General features: G+C 36.6%; 1 protein-coding gene across 1 annotated transcript; it reads left to right on the top strand.

Annotated features, from left to right (window-relative positions):
- Window positions 1-495: 495 nt before the first annotated feature.
- On the top strand, window positions 496-16336 carry TRPV3 (transient receptor potential cation channel, subfamily V, member 3). The gene is made up of 17 exons (XM_010010342.1): window positions 496-581; window positions 3786-3890; window positions 5498-5584; window positions 6330-6487; window positions 7073-7249; window positions 7456-7596; window positions 8043-8323; window positions 9058-9234; window positions 10014-10172; window positions 10654-10755; window positions 11321-11394; window positions 12317-12482; window positions 12970-13036; window positions 13415-13686; window positions 14485-14597; window positions 15287-15372; window positions 16242-16336. The coding sequence occupies exons 1-17, from the start codon at window positions 496-498 to the stop codon at window positions 16334-16336; spliced, it is 2346 nt and encodes a 781-aa protein (XP_010008644.1).
- The last annotated feature ends 1138 nt before the right edge of the window (window positions 16337-17474 follow it).

Below are 17474 nucleotides of genomic sequence, written 5' to 3'. Positions count from 1 at the left end.
ATTGATCTTCCTAGAATTTACCACTTCTCTGAAGTTTTCTTGGATAAGAGAAGACTACTTAGATTACACGTAAACATGTACCAACTTCAGGGCTGCTTATAAAAGTCACTGTGCTCTTTTTGTTTCTCCAAGTGACATATACTATCATTGCGATTGACAGACTCTCTTCAGTTTAATTTAGGCATGTGGTTGAATGTATGGTTTTCCTGGATTTATGGTATCACTTTTAATGGCACTTTTCTTGTAGTTTAGTGAAGTGATGAATATAACCCTCCACCCTTGATACAAAATGGTGTGTATGTGCTTAATAATGTGAAAAATGAAAACCTTGGTGGTGGGGGGTGGTGGAAATCAAGATTTGTATGCTTACATTTGAAGAGACTGTAAATAGGCAATCTGGTCTTTCTTTTGGTGCTTTCTTTAAATGAACAGGACTTAAGTGAATTTATCTACTGCAGAAACATGATTAAAGATAACAACGAAATTATTCCACTAATGGGCAAGAAAACAAATCCATCTGGTATTCCCCCTTCAAACCAGCAAGAGAAAAAGCCAACTGAAAGCACTCCCACAAAGAAAAGGTAAGACTAGCTCAGTCTAAACCATTAAAACTCCCTGTTTTATCTCCTTTAGTAGATATTTGCACTGAAATACCACTAACGTCTTTATTCATGCTGTATGTATGAATGAGACACCTGATGAACACAAGGTACCTACAAAAATTCATATGCTTGCGCTGTTTAGAAGTGGAAAAGTATCCTGGTGAGGCAAACATAGGATGTTTTTATCCTAATGAGACAAATATTTAACCCCTATCCTAGAAACATCGGGCTCATGCACCAGTCTTTTAAGTTAGTGTCTTATATCAGCTGAGCTTTTGGCATCCACTCTATATACCTGTATAAGCTTAAAGAATCTGGTCTAATTATGGTAAGTGTTTCAGTAGGAGAGAGTAGAATGATCAAATGGTGTGAACCAGGTTTTATATAAGAGGTGCTGGCCTGAAAAAGGGAGCATTTCAAACCTAGCCTCACATGGAAATGTGTCAGAGTATGGAGAGGAAGAGGTGAATTAAAAAATGAGAGTTGGGAGACTAGGAGGCTTGAAAAATCCTGTCACAAAGAAAAACCTGAATTCACTCTATTTTTCATTATTCTGATTAACAGGACTTCTTCATTTTATTTTCTAAAATACTCACTTTTATTCAGTAGTTATGCTAAAGAATTAATAAAAGGATTAAGAGTTTGTATTTAATATGAATGGGGAGGTATAAACAGTAATTTGTCCCTGATACTGTTGAATTGAAGTCAACTAGGTTACTGTAGAGTGAGGATGAATTTTCATTCATAAGCTTTTCACTCTGTGGCTAATTACTAGCTATTGTGGCACTTTTTGAAACTCTGAAGGCCTAGGCAATTGTGGCTGTTCTGACATTTATAATTCTTAATAATCAGAGGAATCACTTTCCACAGAAATGGTGTCATTAGTTATATGAGACCCCCTGCCTGGGTGGCCTAATTTGTCTTTCTGTCATTAAATTCAAATAGAGAAGCTCTTTGGTTGTATAAAAGGGAGGTGAGGTGTCTGAGCAGCTCACAATATACCCAGTACTTCAAAAAGGGGGCGACTCCATGGAAGATTGTTTAGTTCTAACAAATACTGGCAAACACTACCCCTCAATTACTGAAGCTTATATCTTACATTGAGTTTTGTGGCATCAGTAACAGTAACCTTGGGGGTTTTTCCCATCTCTCAACCAAGAGCTCAGGGTGTGGCCCACAACATTCCTGTAATATAAGGAATGAAGATCACGTGAATTTTAATGCAGAGGTTTAACGTGTTCTATTAATTATATGTTTCTCTGCTGCTGTACTTCTGTTGCCTCAAAATGCTTCCTTCTACTGTGCCACTAAGCAGCTACTACACTTCCATGGGTGGCATTTTTCACATGAAAAATTGTATTGCCAATATGCACTTTCTCAGAAGACAGTAACTTCCCCTTCTTGAAGGCTCGGGTATTTGGGTGGACTAACTATGTAATTAAGTACAGGAAAACCAACAGGCAGGCTGGGAGGAGTGCTGCCAATGTTGTCAGAGCCTGACTGTGGGCAGTGTTCCTGAGAGTGTGCACCATGGCCACGTAAGCACTTTGGTATTTGTTGGCAACTGACCACCTACTTTGCACAGTGGCTTTGTTGCTTTTTTTTTTTAACCCCCATGGTATCTCCAGATAACCCATGTGCCAGGATAGGGTAGGTATGACAGCCTTCAAGACTGGGCCCACATCACAGCTGCTGTTCATCTTCTGGATGGCAAAATCTTCAGCACAAGCACACTGTTGGGAGAGCAGGAGCTGCTCTCAGACATCAGCACATGATACCCTCCTGGTGCTGAGCCAAGGGCAGGTGAGATGGTCCAGCAAAGCCTAGAGCTTGGCACTTTTGGCTTTATGGAGGTTCACTGCAGCTTCCAACAGATGTTTGCCTGTTGGGACAGCTCTTGCACTTCATGGTCAGGGAATGCAAAAAAGCAGGATGAAACCATGTTTTTTTTCACTCCTCCTTAAGTGTCTGCCAGATCCAGACCCCAGTGAAACAACAGTGATTTGGCATAAGGGATGGCAGTGGTCCTGCTTCTGTCTAGGTTTTTCCTGTGCTCTTAAAAGCACCCCTTGCCTAGGTAGTTTCAGGGCGACAGTCCTGCTAACCAGAAGCTGCATTTTACTTGCTGCCTGCTTAGAATACATTCACAGGCACATCTCAAATGTTAAAAAGTCATAAGTTTAAACAACTACACACAGTGAATTAACACTTGGATCACCAAGCCATTGGAAAATGAAATGAACTAGGGCCATTGTATCTACTTAAAAAAGTATGATCTCAACAGGTTGTTCAGTAGTGTCCTAATAATATACTACATTTTAGCATCAGTATGTATCCTTTAATTCAGTGGGATTCTTTGGGAAAGATGCAGGTAAAAAAAAATACCCTATGGACTGAACCATAAATATTAGGTGAACATTTTCCAGGGTACTACTGGAACACTTTAGAAATGTAAGACTTTTCTGAACAATAGGGTCTGTGGGAGGTGCTACATCCACCACTGAAACTCCTGTCTGTGGTTAATTTACCCATGTTTTAATGAAATCTGGTAATACCAAGCCATTGATTTTGCCTCTCAACTCTTCAGGCTTTTAAAGGGTGAAATCTTCCTATTCTTCTTGTGTTCCCTTTTCTGTGTTGTTTAAAGTTTAATTTATTTCCAGCATGAATAAAGATACTTCCTATAAATAGTTAAATATCATGCACTGACTGGCAGGATTACACATTCAGTCCTGGATTCTGGAAATGCCTGATGTCATTTAATATGTGACCTTTCAAACTTTCTGACTTAATGATTATCACTGCTGATGGATTTGAAATGCTCCGTCCTGATGGCTCCTGCCTGGAGTAACAGGAACTAAAATGCAGTAGATTAAAAAGCATTTGTGTAGCTGTTCAAGAAATACCTGGTTTGCGCAGAAGTTGGATGCAAAGCTGTTTTAAGGCTGCTGGGGTAACTGCTTAGACATGTCAGGATCTGATGCCATGTGTTCTAAAAATATCTTGGGATCTTTTGCCCATCTGCCAGCATGAAAGTGCTGGGCACAGCCTGGGAGGTTGGGATTCCCCTGAGGGAAAATAGATAAACCTCTGTTCCAGTGTCTTATTAGGTATAATGCCAGAAAATATAAACTGAGCTCGCTTTCTTTACTAATATTTTCTTAAATACATTCTGTTCTACAGTTCACATTTTTTTCTGGAGATTGATGGTTTTGAAAGCAATGCAACTCCAAATAATACATCTCCTCCTGTGTTTTCAAAACCAATGGATTCAAATATTCGTCCATGGTAAGTAATAGATGCATATGCAATAGTCATACTGCACTTGTATCTATTTTCTTTTCAGCAGCTATTCTTTTTTTCTCCTTAGACTTCAGAGCTAAAATTTCATTTTTTTAGCTTTTGGTCACTTCAGAGACTCAAGTTCTGGAGTTCTGGAGGTCAGTTGTTGCTAGATGATTTATCTTTGAGTTTATCTGCTGCTGACATTTACACTTAATAAATCAGGCCTCAGATTTGAATAAATTTAAAATTATTAGTCTTTTTTTTTATCTTAACCTTATTTATGATATATAAGGTTGAACTCCACGCACCCATTTGTGTATTTTCTACTGCATGAAGACCACAGCTTAGTTTAGCAAACGCTATTCCCAGCTGTGTGCTGACGTCTTCTCACTGTTGCTCATTAACAATCAAACAACCTGAAGATGCTGAGTTTGAGATATTTAAAGGCAGCCATTTATGATGAATGAATAGATAAAAATGATGACTGGGAAGAATGCACGTAATGTTATAAAATATGGGATACTAACAACCAATAATTATGAATAAGGGAAATATGCATCAAATATGGCATAAGCCCAGAATGGCCAAATGTTTGTGTGTCTGATGGATGTCTGGTTAGCTCTTTGGAATTAGCTGACAGTCTTATTTTGATTTCAGAGGAGAGGTACACAGGTTTCTTCCTCTCGTTCAGACACAGACCTGCACAAGACACACATACGTTTTGTCACCAGATTCCTCACAGTTTTCTTGCAGAGAAGTGATAGACTGAATAAGAATTGACTCTGAGCTACCAGCTTTATTTCAAAGGGAAGGGAGTATCTGCAGAGCAATGCTGAGTCCTTGTGTTAATATCCATACATCTCTCTTGTCAATAACTAATAGTTCAGGCTCCCTAAGTTATTAACCTGAGGTAGTTCATCAAATCTAAACCCTATAGAAAACAAAAATACAAGTAAGGAATATTCTAATAAATTAATTTTTAAGTCAGGTCTTCTTTTAGGGATGTCTGGAAATCATGTACAGCAATTACAAAATACAAATGCCACTGAAATCCTTTATTATCTGAATATGTATTTAGGGCCTAGTCCTCAATTTTTTAGCTGAAGTTTCCATTCACGTCACCTGCAAAATGGTCTTGAGTTGCCTACAGTGTACTGCATAGTAAATCTTCAGGTAAATCACTTTCATTGTGTGCTTGCAACCCATGCACTATTTAGCACTTGGTTCATGGCAGGTGACAAATTAAGCACGTAAAAAGGAAAGCGTCAAGCATGTAGGATGATACATTAAAAAGTAATGATCATTTTTAAAAAAAACAAAAGAAAAAAAAACTTCCCAGAGTTTCAGAATCTGTAGTGAAATAACACAGTAAAGCACAAGCCAGGGTTGCTTTCCTAAAATACAATAAAATCCTGGGGGCGTCTTCATTTTTATCACTCACTTCAAAATTCACACGGGAGATGAAATGATATAATTTTGAAGCACAAATTAGACTGATTTCAGGTTTACTGTAGATTCTGCTTTCTGGTATTGGCTGATTCTTCATGCAATTTGCCAAAATGTGTTCCAATGTCTTCCTAACTTGACGCTTGTTTTTCTGTTTTCTATAGTGCATCTGGAAATGGGGAAGATATGGATTCTCCACAATCTCTTCAGGATGATGCAACTGAATATAGTCCTAATGTAGACAGCTGTTGGTGAGTGGAGACATGAAGTATTTTCTTAGTACATTTTCAGTAGATTAAGCCTATGATAGGGCAGATATTACCTATTTTGCCTGTCATGCTTTATAAGTAAGGTCGTGTGTGCATGCATTTCTGATTCTTCAATAATTAAATTTTGAAAACAACGACTCTAACCTCTGCTTGTCTCAAATCTCATATATAGTGTGAGGATTCTTCATATATAATGTCAGATTCCTAGACGACAACATAGGGCGTAAACACCAAATACAACTAGGCATGAGCTAGGAGTATTTCTGATTGGGGGAAAAATATTAAATCACACTTATTCCAGAATAATGTGTCATCAGGAAAGTTGTTTAAGAAGATGTGGAGTTAAAAACTATCTATCTGCTGTGAGTGGAGTGGGTGCAGCTGGGGTGCAGCATCAGCCAATGAGTCAGTGGAGTGGATGGATCAAAGAAGCAGAGAAGTATTTCTTAGCCTTTGTTTTAGAAGAATGGATAAACTGGGAAAAGATGCAGAACAAAGTACTTGACAAATGTATATTCTTGTTATAAAGCCCCTCTCAATAGCCACATATCTGCAAATAAGCAATCTGCAGAAACCTTCTGAGTTCTGTGCCAAGATATATATGGAAGCAGGGCAAATTTATGTAGTCTGGGGCAAGTAATTGTATTTCTTTTTCCTCTTATGTAGAAATGAGAATAAAACACAGTAAATTGAATCATCAATTTAATTATTATTTCTTATAATTCAGTGCTAACATATCACAAGGACCTGAGCAGACCAGTGCCCGGAAGAAGTTGAAAAAATACATATTTCGGGCAGTATCTGAGGGGAATATCGAAGAATTGCGATGTCTGCTCGCCGAGCTGAAGGAACGATCAAATGCCTGTATGAACATGACTGTGCCAGGTGAGCTGTGGAGTTACCTGGAGAAGGTTGTTAGTTCTTCTGTCGGCATGTGTGGAGCCTAAGACATATGTCACATTTCCTATTTCAAAATGAAAGCTTAAGATATTCAGTCAGCCACCCCTTGCTGCATCTGAGGCAAAAGTGGGGAGTATTTATCTCCTTCTTACAATACACAGAGGATCTATCTGTACTGTATACCCACAGCCATACCACAGCTAGTCTTTTGCAGCATGAGACTCAAAGCTGATGTCTCTATCCAAACTGCAGTATAGACAGGGCATGCAATGTGTCAGCATGGCTGAACCAGCAGAGAACTTAGAGTTCTGGGTCTGGCTGGAGTTAGCATGGCAGTGGGATGTCTGAAATAAAATCCAAGTGTGTTGGCTGCCTTAGTAATTAGTATCACGTCTTAGACTGCATCATGCCACGAAGTATACATAGCTCGAATACAAAGTGAATAGGATGGAGTAATGGTTTGGCAAATAATTTATGTTCTCATATATCCATCACGTCTCACCACTAATAAACGTAAGATTAGAATTATTTTCCATCCACTTTAAATAATCTCAAAATTCACTCTTGTAGATTATCTGATGAAAAAATTCACAGCTTCAGATACTGGCAAAACTTGTCTGATGAAAGCTCTGCTGAACATCAATCAAAACACAAATGAGATAGTGAATATGCTACTATCCTTTGCAGAAGAAAATGGTATTTTGGAGAGATTTATCAATGCAGCATACACAGAAGAGGCATATAAAGGTATTGCCATCTGATACCAGTTTCAGGTATATGGTTAAATGTACCATCCATAAAGTAATGTTTACTTCAAGCATTCTAATTATGGTTTAAATTCCTAAAACAACTTTTAATTCACTATCACTGGTGCTATCCATTGTGAAACATCATTAATATTTCATAATGTTCTTAAGAGATTGAATACTAAATACCCGTGTTTGTTGTTTCAGGCCAGACAGCTCTAAATATTGCCATTGAAAGAAGACAATATGAAATAACTCAGAGCCTTATAGAAAAAGGAGCTGATGTCAATGCTTATGCCCAGGGTATTTTCTTTAATCCCAAACATAAGCATGAAGGCTTTTATTTTGGTAAGTGGAAATGCAATACCTCTGGAAAAGTTAGGAAGGAATACCCAAACAATTAAGACGGTGTGGAACATACGCAAGTGTGAATCATTACCGTAGCTAAATCTAGATTAGGGAACTTGCATCACGAGATATAAAAGTGACATAGCACCTTTTGTAAACTTGCCAGTGTGATGTATTACAAACACTCAGAAATATTTGTAAAACACTTACCAAAAAATTATAAATGCTGAATGGCAAATAAAATGTAACACCTTTGATTCTGAAGATTGTATCCAAATAACGTTTCATGCAAATTAAGCTTTTACAAAACAAGAGCTAAACTCAATACAATCAATATGTAAACGTACTTGCATATATTAAGATGCTTAGCACAGTCACTCTTTTATAATATTATTTGAATGCCTGAAATAAAATATGAACACATCTTGCATTTTATAATTTTGTAGGTGAAACTGCACTGGCATTAGCTGCATGTACCAATCAACCAGACATAATTCAGCTGCTAATGGACAATACCAGGACTAATATTACTTCTCAGGATTCCAGAGGAAACAATATCCTCCATGCATTAGTAACTGTGGCAGAGGACTTTAAAACCCAGAATGACTTTGTAATCAGAATGTATGATATGATTTTATTGAAAAGTAAAGACAGAAATTTGGAAACAACAAGGAATAAGGAGGGTTTGACACCACTACAGTTAGCTGCAAAAACTGGGAAATTAGAGGTGGGTATTATCTCAGTAGCATTTAAGAGAAATAAAGTATGAGAAAAGAGTCAACTATACTCAGACACTAGTGCTCTGACATGTAGTTTTCCATGCTGATTACACTGTATGATATATCTGTAGTATTTGGAGAGCTAATTTTGTTCAAAATACAAGCAAATCTTTCTATTGCACTGTTGCTCCTACCCTTCAAGGTTTCCCTCTAACAATCCCTTTCTGTACAAAATGCACGTGCTGTATAGAGAGTCCTGCAAATCCTCGTGTTGTCCAGAAACTCAGAAATTCTGCACTTATTTTACTACACTACACTTATATAGTCTTTGAGTGATTTCAGAAAACTTGCTAGAACTGCTGTTATGCTGCTGTAGAATTAGGCTCTTGTAGATCAACTCTATTGTGCTAATGAATTCACAATGGGATGATTTATGAAGTAATTGAGTTAAAAGAAGATATAAATGTGAACACATGGAAAATTGTGCTTTCACCCTTTAGGAAAATGTGAAAATGATTTTCTGAGAGAAAATCTGGAGGCATTAAAAATACTATATTAATTTCCTAGAGGTCTGTCATTTCTAACACCACTTGCTGAATAACAGAATTAGAAATATGTTAAATTGCACTGCTCTAGAAAATGCGCTAGTTAAAAGGTGGGGGTTTTGGCAAGTATGCGTGTGTGCTTTCTCCTTTCCTGTGAATAACACATCTGCTTACAGATGATTCTGTTAATGTTTTAGATTCTGAAATACATCCTGAGCAGAGAAATAAGAGATAAGCCTAACAGGAGCCTGTCAAGAAAATTCACAGATTGGGCTTATGGTCCTGTTCAATCTTCTCTTTATGATCTGACAGAACTAGATACCACTGCAGACAATTCAGTATTGGAAATTATAGTCTATAATACAAATATTGGTGTAAGTTACCCATTTCTAAAATGTCTATCTATTTTCTAACAGTGCACTCATTCCAGATGTCTTAGCCTATATATTTGACTGAATTACTTATAAAAGAGTAAACAGTAATTGTTGGTTCTCAGTTTTTATATTGAGAGAAAGATGAATTTTATACCTCTGTGGATTGTCAGCTGTAAGCAAATATGCATTCAGCTCCTGAAACACATGGGCTAGGCATTTGGGGAGTGATATTTTTTTCTACATTTGAAGCATTAATTTGCCTTGCATAGGAACATACATATGGCCCAGCTGGTCAGACTAAAGCTAGTGTTGTCTTGTCATGGTGTGGCTGCTAGCAGCTGTCTAAGATACTGCATGAGAATAGGGCAAGCAAACAGAAATACTTTATGAGAATACTCTGTCTAAAGTTATAAACTTTACTCAGCAGGTATGTATTTTAGGCATTTAGGAATGTTAGCTTTTCAAAGCCGGAATTTTACAATTGTTAAGTTCAAATACTGTCCTTAAACTTCTGTAGGAAGCAAGACCAGAAGTTCACATTACAGTTTTAGCTCAATCATTTTCTAGAGTGGGACAGGTTATCCCAGCATGAGTTGGAATTGTCCCACTGTATCTCGTCAGGATAGAGTCTGACATATATCTTTGAGCTTAGATGTGTTTCTGTATCTGCAAGGACAGGTACTGATTGAAATACATAAAATACATGACTGAAATTGTCTCAGTTTCCTTAGAGGCAGCAAGTTCAAATCTTAATTGGTTGGTTGGGTTTTTTCCTACAGAACCGTCATGAAATGCTGACTTTGGAGCCTCTGAATTCACTCCTGCGAATGAAATGGAAGAAGTTCGCACGGCACATGTTCTTTATGTCATGCTGGTTTTATTTCCTATACAATGTAACATTAACGTTGGTTTCCTACCACAGGCCTAATGAAAATGAAGTGAGTAGCTAGTAGTGACAGATACTTAATCTCACCAAATTTTACTGATTTTAAAATACAGTGGTATTTCCTGAATTATATTTAAAATGCTGAATAAACCAAAAGCAGATATCCAAATATCTGGCTGTAGCGAGACCAGGTTCTATCACATAAGCTCTTTGCATCCAGGAGGAAGATCAGAACAGAGGAGATAATTGCATTTTCGTTTTGTGAAAGTAACCCTAAATACAAATGCATAATACAAAGACAGGCAGTTAAGTTTCTAAAAGGGTATTTTGTTTTTTCTTTTAAGAAAGATAATTCTGCTGTTTCAGGTAGTATATGATAGGGGGCTGATTCTGTAAATCTACTGTGAAGAAAATTCTCACTGAAAGGGAAGAAATTGTGTACCCAGAGAGCTACGTATGTGAGGCTTCCTGTTACTTTGCCTTTTACCTTTCAGGTTTAGAACTTAGTCTTTCATTCTGGACTTCTCTTGCAGGCTCCACCTTACCCACTAGCTTTAACACGTGGTGTGGGATGGCTGCAGTTATCGGGACAGGTGATGGTTATGTTAGGAGCAATATTTTTAGCCATAAAAGAGGTAAGACCTATAGCAAAATAGGTGAAAAACTTCTCTAGGTTTATGAATATGCTATACTCCTGATGATATTGGCAATACATTTGGAATATGCTTATGTGTAATTTCTAAAAGTCTCTGGCACAATACATTGCTTACACAGAATGACCCTGGTTATATATTTGAATAACTTTGTTGCTCTGTGAAACAAATATGAGGGATTTTGCTTTCCAAGCTCTCAAAACAGAGATCAGATATTTGTATAGCATTGATGTTCTCAAATTACTGACGTTAAGGACGCTGGTGAATTAGAACTTGTAATGAGGGGAAAAAAACCCAGAATATAATTTTTGCCATATACTGTAAGTAATTAAATCCAGTAGCTACCAGCCAAATTATGCCAGAGATGACAGAAATGTAAACTTTGAAGATACAGCCCCATAAAAAGGTTTTTAATTTGGGAAGATTTCATGTCTTTATCAGTAGGCTGATTTTTTTAGAACACTACCTTAAATTATTTTGAAAACTCAATTTTGAGGCCTGCTTTCTCTTACTGCTGCTTCTGTATTTTATATATCTGTCTACACAGAGTGTAGCCATATTTCTGCTTAGGCCTTCAGACCTACAGTCAATTCTCTCTGATGCCTGGTTCCACTTTGCGTTGTAAGTCTGTCATGCACATATTTTATACTATCTATAAAATGCTGTCTCTTGGTTGCAGAGAAAGTAGCAGATGCTTTTTCTCTAGATTATCAGTTTTTAGAGAGATGTATGTAATCTTACCAGCAGGTTTTCTGCAATATGCACTAATGGTTGTATGTGTCAGTAACAATACTGAGGGCTGATGTGTACGGACTGGATTTCTTTCCCGAAGTATAGTACTTTTAGCCTCTCCTGTATCTCTTTAGAGCTCTATATAGAGAAATATGTTTAAGAAACCTGGTTAATTAACCAGATACCATTTCATGCTCCTTTCAATTCCTTCAGGAAGGGAAAATAGCATAAGTCTGGTTTCATCTGACTGATGGGAGTATTCCATCAGTGGCCTAGATAAAGCACAGATGATTCCCTCTCATTTCTAGCATGTGATTGTAGGATCAATAAGAAGAGGTGGCTTAACCTTTCTTCCTCCTCCTACAACCACACTGATACTTGTGCTGCTGAGAGTTCGGCCTATATCCTATCACAGCATACCACACCTACAAGTGTCTTCCTTGTTCACAGAAAATCTGTAATGATTCTAACAATGTTAATCTAAAGCTTGAATTAAATGGCTTCAAAAATACTATTAAGAATTCTTAATGTCTTTGTCAGCAAAATCTACACTGACCAGCTATTTTTGGGAGAATAGTTCACTTAAAAGTAATCTTTAATAAATGTAATTCTAATATGTTAATATACTACCTGTACTCATAGTATCTGTGGTGTTAAACTATAAAGGTAATGTTGATGGGGATAATAGAATTCAGGATGAAATTAGAAATGAAGAAGCATAAGGAGAAAAGTCTTGTCATATTTTTCCATTATGTTGTTGGTTTTGTGCTAGTAATGTCCCTTTTACATACATGTTTTTGTTTTTTAACAGTTTTATACAAGCTTTGCTTGTGATCTTCTCTGTCTTTTTGTACTTGTTTTCCTACAAAGAACACCTCGTGTGTCTTGTTTTGGCAATGGCCCTGGGATGGGCTAATATGCTCTATTTCACCAGAGGTTTCCAGTCCATGGGCATTTACAGTGTTATGATTCAAAAGGCAAGTTTGTTTTCTTTTCTTTTACCTATCTTGTTATGATGCTTACTTGGTATGTTACAATCCCAATCCAGCCTATTCAGCAATTTAGATGTATTTTATAGTTGCTATTGAAATGTCATAGTTTATATACATTATTTCAACAGAATACACTGTATAACTTCAATGGCAGAAACTAGTTTATATCTTAACATTATGTTAAATACAGATGTAACTTGTGGGTTTTTCAGCTAATGTAGTTCTAATTAATAGCGTCATATGCTGTAATGCCAACATTGTACAGAGTTAGTTACCCTTGGACAACACACCTGGCTCAGTCATGAGATAAAAAAAATCAGACCTAAATCTTTTCTGGGTTTCTCACTGAGGCAACGGCTGCTTTGCTTAACTGAAAGCAATCTAATGCCTTATTGTCTATGACACTGGCAGAATTAATAAGTGTAATAGTACTCAGTTTTCATTTCTGATCAATATTTAATTTAATTTTTAGGTCATCCTGCATGATGTGATAAAATTTTTAGTTGTCTATATCGTGTTTTTGCTGGGATTTGGCGTAGGTAAATATTACTGGAGAAAAGCACTGATGCTCTGTGTGAGTAAAAATTTTAGCATTATTATGAATAAGAACCCTATTGTCATGATGAGAGCTCATGTTGGGGTTTCTTCTGGATATTAAAAAGCCAACTTTATTGATTTAAACTGTCTAGAGACTATCTGAACAGATAAGTAATTTATCTCTTTCTTAGTTGCCTGCAGCTTCATTTGGACGTGGGCTCTTTCTGCTTCCTGGTAATCTGTTTTCTAGCTGCTGCTGTGTATGTTGCTGGGCAGCCCTAGCTCTTTATTATGCAATGCATTTTGAATTCTTTAGGATAAAATGCCATGTATACATAAAACATTATTGTGATTAAAATCTTCTCCTGCTTTCTTCTTAGCTCTTGCTGCATTGATTGAAACTTGCCAAGATGGCAGTGAATGCCATTCCAACAGCAGTCTGGGACCTGTTCTGATGGATCTTTTCAAGCTCACCCTAGGACTGGGTGATCTGGAGATCCAGCAAAATTCAAAGTATCCTGTACTATTTCTTCTGCTTCTTATAACTTACGTTGTGTTGACTTTTGTTCTTCTCTTGAACATGCTGATTGCGTTAATGGGAGAAACAGTGGAAGATATTTCTAAAGAGAGTGAGCACATCTGGAAGCTTCAGGTTTGTGAGTGAGTTTGCTTAGGAAAGTACAGATTTATGGGCTAAAATCTTTTGAGCTGTACCTATGGTAACTCGCAGAATGGGTGAAGTAAACACTGATAATCCCATCTGTATGTATACAAATAATGGAAATAATCAGGGTATCGTAGTAACTTTTGAATTAACTATCTTAAAAGATAATCTTATGGCTCAGATTTTCAACCTCATGCACTCACATACCTTTATGACTTCCATTCCCCTTGATACATCACTAGGAATGTGTGTTCTGTTATCTGCCCAGAGATCTGTAACACAGCATGCTCTGCTCTTCTGGCCCTTGAGTCTGAGCAATGCATGAGTTCATTCCAGTTCCTCATACCTTATCCCAGCCTGGTCTTTTTATCAAGATTAGACATTTCTGAGTCCCCGGGCTGTCATGGAGAACAGTCATATTTAGGACTGGAGTTGCTTTGTGGTGGGTGGCACAAAGGTTGTATATATCCACTACAGGTTGTATATATTCCTATGGCAGGGTGTTGCATGAAGGTGTGTTGGCATTAAACCCTAAACACCAAGTTTAGAGTGAGATTTCTTGATTCTTCTCTGAGTATGCCTTCTTCAGTGGAACTAACTGTGGATTGCCTGTTTGTGCATGCCAAACAGTAAGTGGCATTCCATATTATTTGAAGTTGGAATCAGTATTGGATGGTGGCATGAAATGGTATAATGAAACATGGAGTCTGAAAACTGTATATGCTATGAAATCAGTCAATTTTGAATATGGTTAACCACATTAATATTAATATTTATTGTTAATAGAGAGCCAGAACTATTTTGGAATTTGAAAAATTCTTACCAAAACGTTTGAGGAAAAAATTCCAACTGGGAGAACGATGTAAAGTGGCTGAAAATGACAGCAGGGTGTGTTTAAGGTAAAGCAAAACTAGAATACTGTGCTATCAGTTCTGCTCTGTATGTTTCTTCAAGGTTATTTCTCCTCAAAAGCCTCTTTAAAATACTTCTACATCTCTACCAATTATCCCAGGTGTACAAAAACCCGATCTGTTTTTCCTCTTTTTCATTTGTGAAAATTTCTTTTTCTTTTGACTGATTGTTTCAACAAAGGGAAAGTGCTCTGGGTTTGTTGGGTTTTTTCTTTGGTTTTTTTTTTTTTTTTTGTAGACAATTTTTGGTTAAGAAAACAGATTTTCAACCTCCTATCTTTTTAATGTACAAACATCAAGTCTGCTTGCAGTAAATGTCACTGTCATCTCCTTTGAATGTTCACTTAAAAATTATTATATTTAAATTGGTTGCTAACTGATGATTACCATATTAAAGAATGTATTACTATGCTGGTTTATGAAAAATACTTAAATATTTAAGGTGAGTTTCAAGACTGTGCTTATAATGTGTGAAACTACAAAGCAGTCTTGGTAGTATTCTCATCTTCATATAGTACATAGCACTGCAAAAGTCATTCAGCCTTTTAGTACTAGCAAAGCTAGTGTTGATAGTCAAGAACAATTCCAAGAAGGAATAAAGAAATAAAGGGGAAGTGTATCTTCGTAGCTGGGTGATAATGCATGCTAATAACACAACTTATATACAATATAAACAGGATTAATGAAGTGAAATGGACCGAGTGGAAAACACATGTTTCATTTATTAATGAAGATCCAGGGCCGGCAGGTACTGCAGAATTTTGTAACACCATAGTTGTGAAACTTGGGTTTGTGGTTTGTTTGGGGATTTTTTTCCTTAGAAATGCTTTGGTACAGTTTTATGCCTTTAAAAATAGAAACTCTTATAATATAGATATTCAAATGCACTTTATTGCTAGGAAAGCTCACAGCTAACATGGCATGAGTGTTAAATTATGCTTAAAGATTTGGAGAGAGGTTTAGTTACAAACTCATTATTTACATGTAGGCACCAAAACATGGTGGTTTCGCCTTTTATTTATTTTAATCCAAACAGTTGTGCTTGATCTAAATTTTACATTCTGTTATGGCATTTGAATGGGATAAGGCCAGAGAACTTTTTAATAGAGAGAAAGTATTATTTTCAAAAGGTTGTCATAAAGTATATTTAGTCTTTGAAATAGTTGCACATAGCACTACAAAATTTGGCAAGATTTCTACTTAACAATGCTATAGCCTGATGGTTTAACCCTAGAACATTCATATTTATGTTTTGTGATACATACTGATTGACAAATAGTGAGTGTTGACCAGGAAATTCAAGATGCCCATCTGCTGACAGTGTTGGAAGTGTAATAGAGAAATGACCTAACTTCAAGGTGTCAGATGTCCTTCTGGCAGCAGGATCTGGGAGGCTTGTTTGGAAGGCTCTTCTTGAGTCAATTAGCATTTATATTGCTTAGTAGCATGAGCTCAGCAATAATGAAAAGGCCAGACCGAAAGCCTTCTGTAGAAGATATGCTAGTAAACTGATGACTTGCTGTTTAAATAAATGCATTTTTTTTTAACAAAAAAAATAGATGTGCAAAACTTTGATCTTGCAGATAGAGTTTCTACCATATCCTGTTTTGTTTACAATGCATTTTTTTGCAGATCCAAGCAAAAGTCAAGATAATTCAAGAACTAATAGCAAAACCACCCTGAATACATTTGAAGAAATGGATGATTTGCCTGAAACGTCTGTTTAGTTGTGCTGTGTTTGATATCTGGTCATTCAGAAGGTTAAAAGCATCAGCAGTGGATGCTGAAAGCTTTGTTGGTATTTTGGACAGCTGTAACTAGCTGGAACACAGACTTTTTAGAGACATGGTCTGATGACCTTAATACATTTAATCAGGGCAGCTAAGCTAAAATCAAATACAGTATTTCACTGGTTCAGTTTTGAGCCTCTTGGAAACATTGCTGTCCAAGTTTGTTTGACACTACTCAGACTTGGCTCTAGATGTTTACTTGGATAAAAAAGGTCAAATGTGAGATATTTCTTCCTTTTGTGGAAAATTAAGATCATCATGATCCCAATCCACTATATTTTGGAATCCCTAGCTCATGAGAAACATCTTGTACCCTAAAAGAAAAAAGCTAAGTTCTTGTGGAGAAAAGAAAGGCATTTCAATTCTGAACTCTACTAAATGAAGTATGTTATTTTGGAATAATGACGTTCTGGAGACATTTGAAGCTTTTATATTGACTGTCAGTGTTATTGGAGGCTTGATCCCACAAGCTGGAGAAAGGCCTCTCAGGTCTCATTAGCTTTGCCTGATCCATTTTCCTGTGTATAACCCCTTGGGTATAATGTAGTGTTCACTGCTTTTTATGACCATGTATATATGCCTTCCCATAAAATAATGGGGCAGAAATGGAATTCATGATGGTGAATATTTCTGAGTTTGTTCAGTCACAAGGTCTTTACTTTTCCTACTTGGCTTTTCCATGTTGTTGCGTCTTGCTGCATAAAATAAGTTATCATATTGGAAGTTCTTCTGGGTTAAAAGTAAATTAATTTCTTGTTTTCCTGAAGTGGCTGAATACAGAAGTCAGTATTTCTTCCCAAAATGAGCAAAATAAGTTAAATGCAATTGCAGACTTCTAAAGTTTTGGGGTTTGGATTGTTTTGGGGTTTGGATTGTTTTGGGGTTTTTTGTTGTTTTTTATTTATTTAGAGGTCTGTAATGCATTTCTGTAGCAGTTTTTATTTCACTACCTGTGATGACCTAGTTTAGTTTTTAGTTTTCTAATTTATGTATATATATATAAAAAATTTGTTTGGTGTATTTTTAAATTTCAGTTAATACATTGTGTCTTCAGTGTCATGGGCTTTCATCATAT

Source organism: Nestor notabilis, unplaced genomic scaffold (genome assembly GCF_000696875.1).
Source record: "Nestor notabilis isolate BGI_N333 unplaced genomic scaffold, ASM69687v1 scaffold11142, whole genome shotgun sequence".
Lineage (NCBI taxonomy): Eukaryota > Metazoa > Chordata > Aves > Psittaciformes > Psittacidae > Nestor > Nestor notabilis.
Note: the sequence above shows the minus strand (reverse complement) of the source record. Positions and strands in the feature narration are given on the sequence as shown.

Excerpts from the sequence above, each read along its gene's own strand:
- TRPV3 (XM_010010342.1), top strand. The coding sequence starts at position 496 with ATGGGCAAGAAAACAAATCCATCTGGTATTCCCCCTTCAAACCAGCAA. Across the intron at positions 9,235-10,013 it reads TCTATAATACAAATATTGGT|AACCGTCATGAAATGCTGAC; the intron begins GTAAGTTACCCA and ends TTTTTCCTACAG. Across the intron at positions 10,756-11,320 it reads TATTTTTAGCCATAAAAGAG|AGTGTAGCCATATTTCTGCT; the intron begins GTAAGACCTATA and ends CTGTCTACACAG.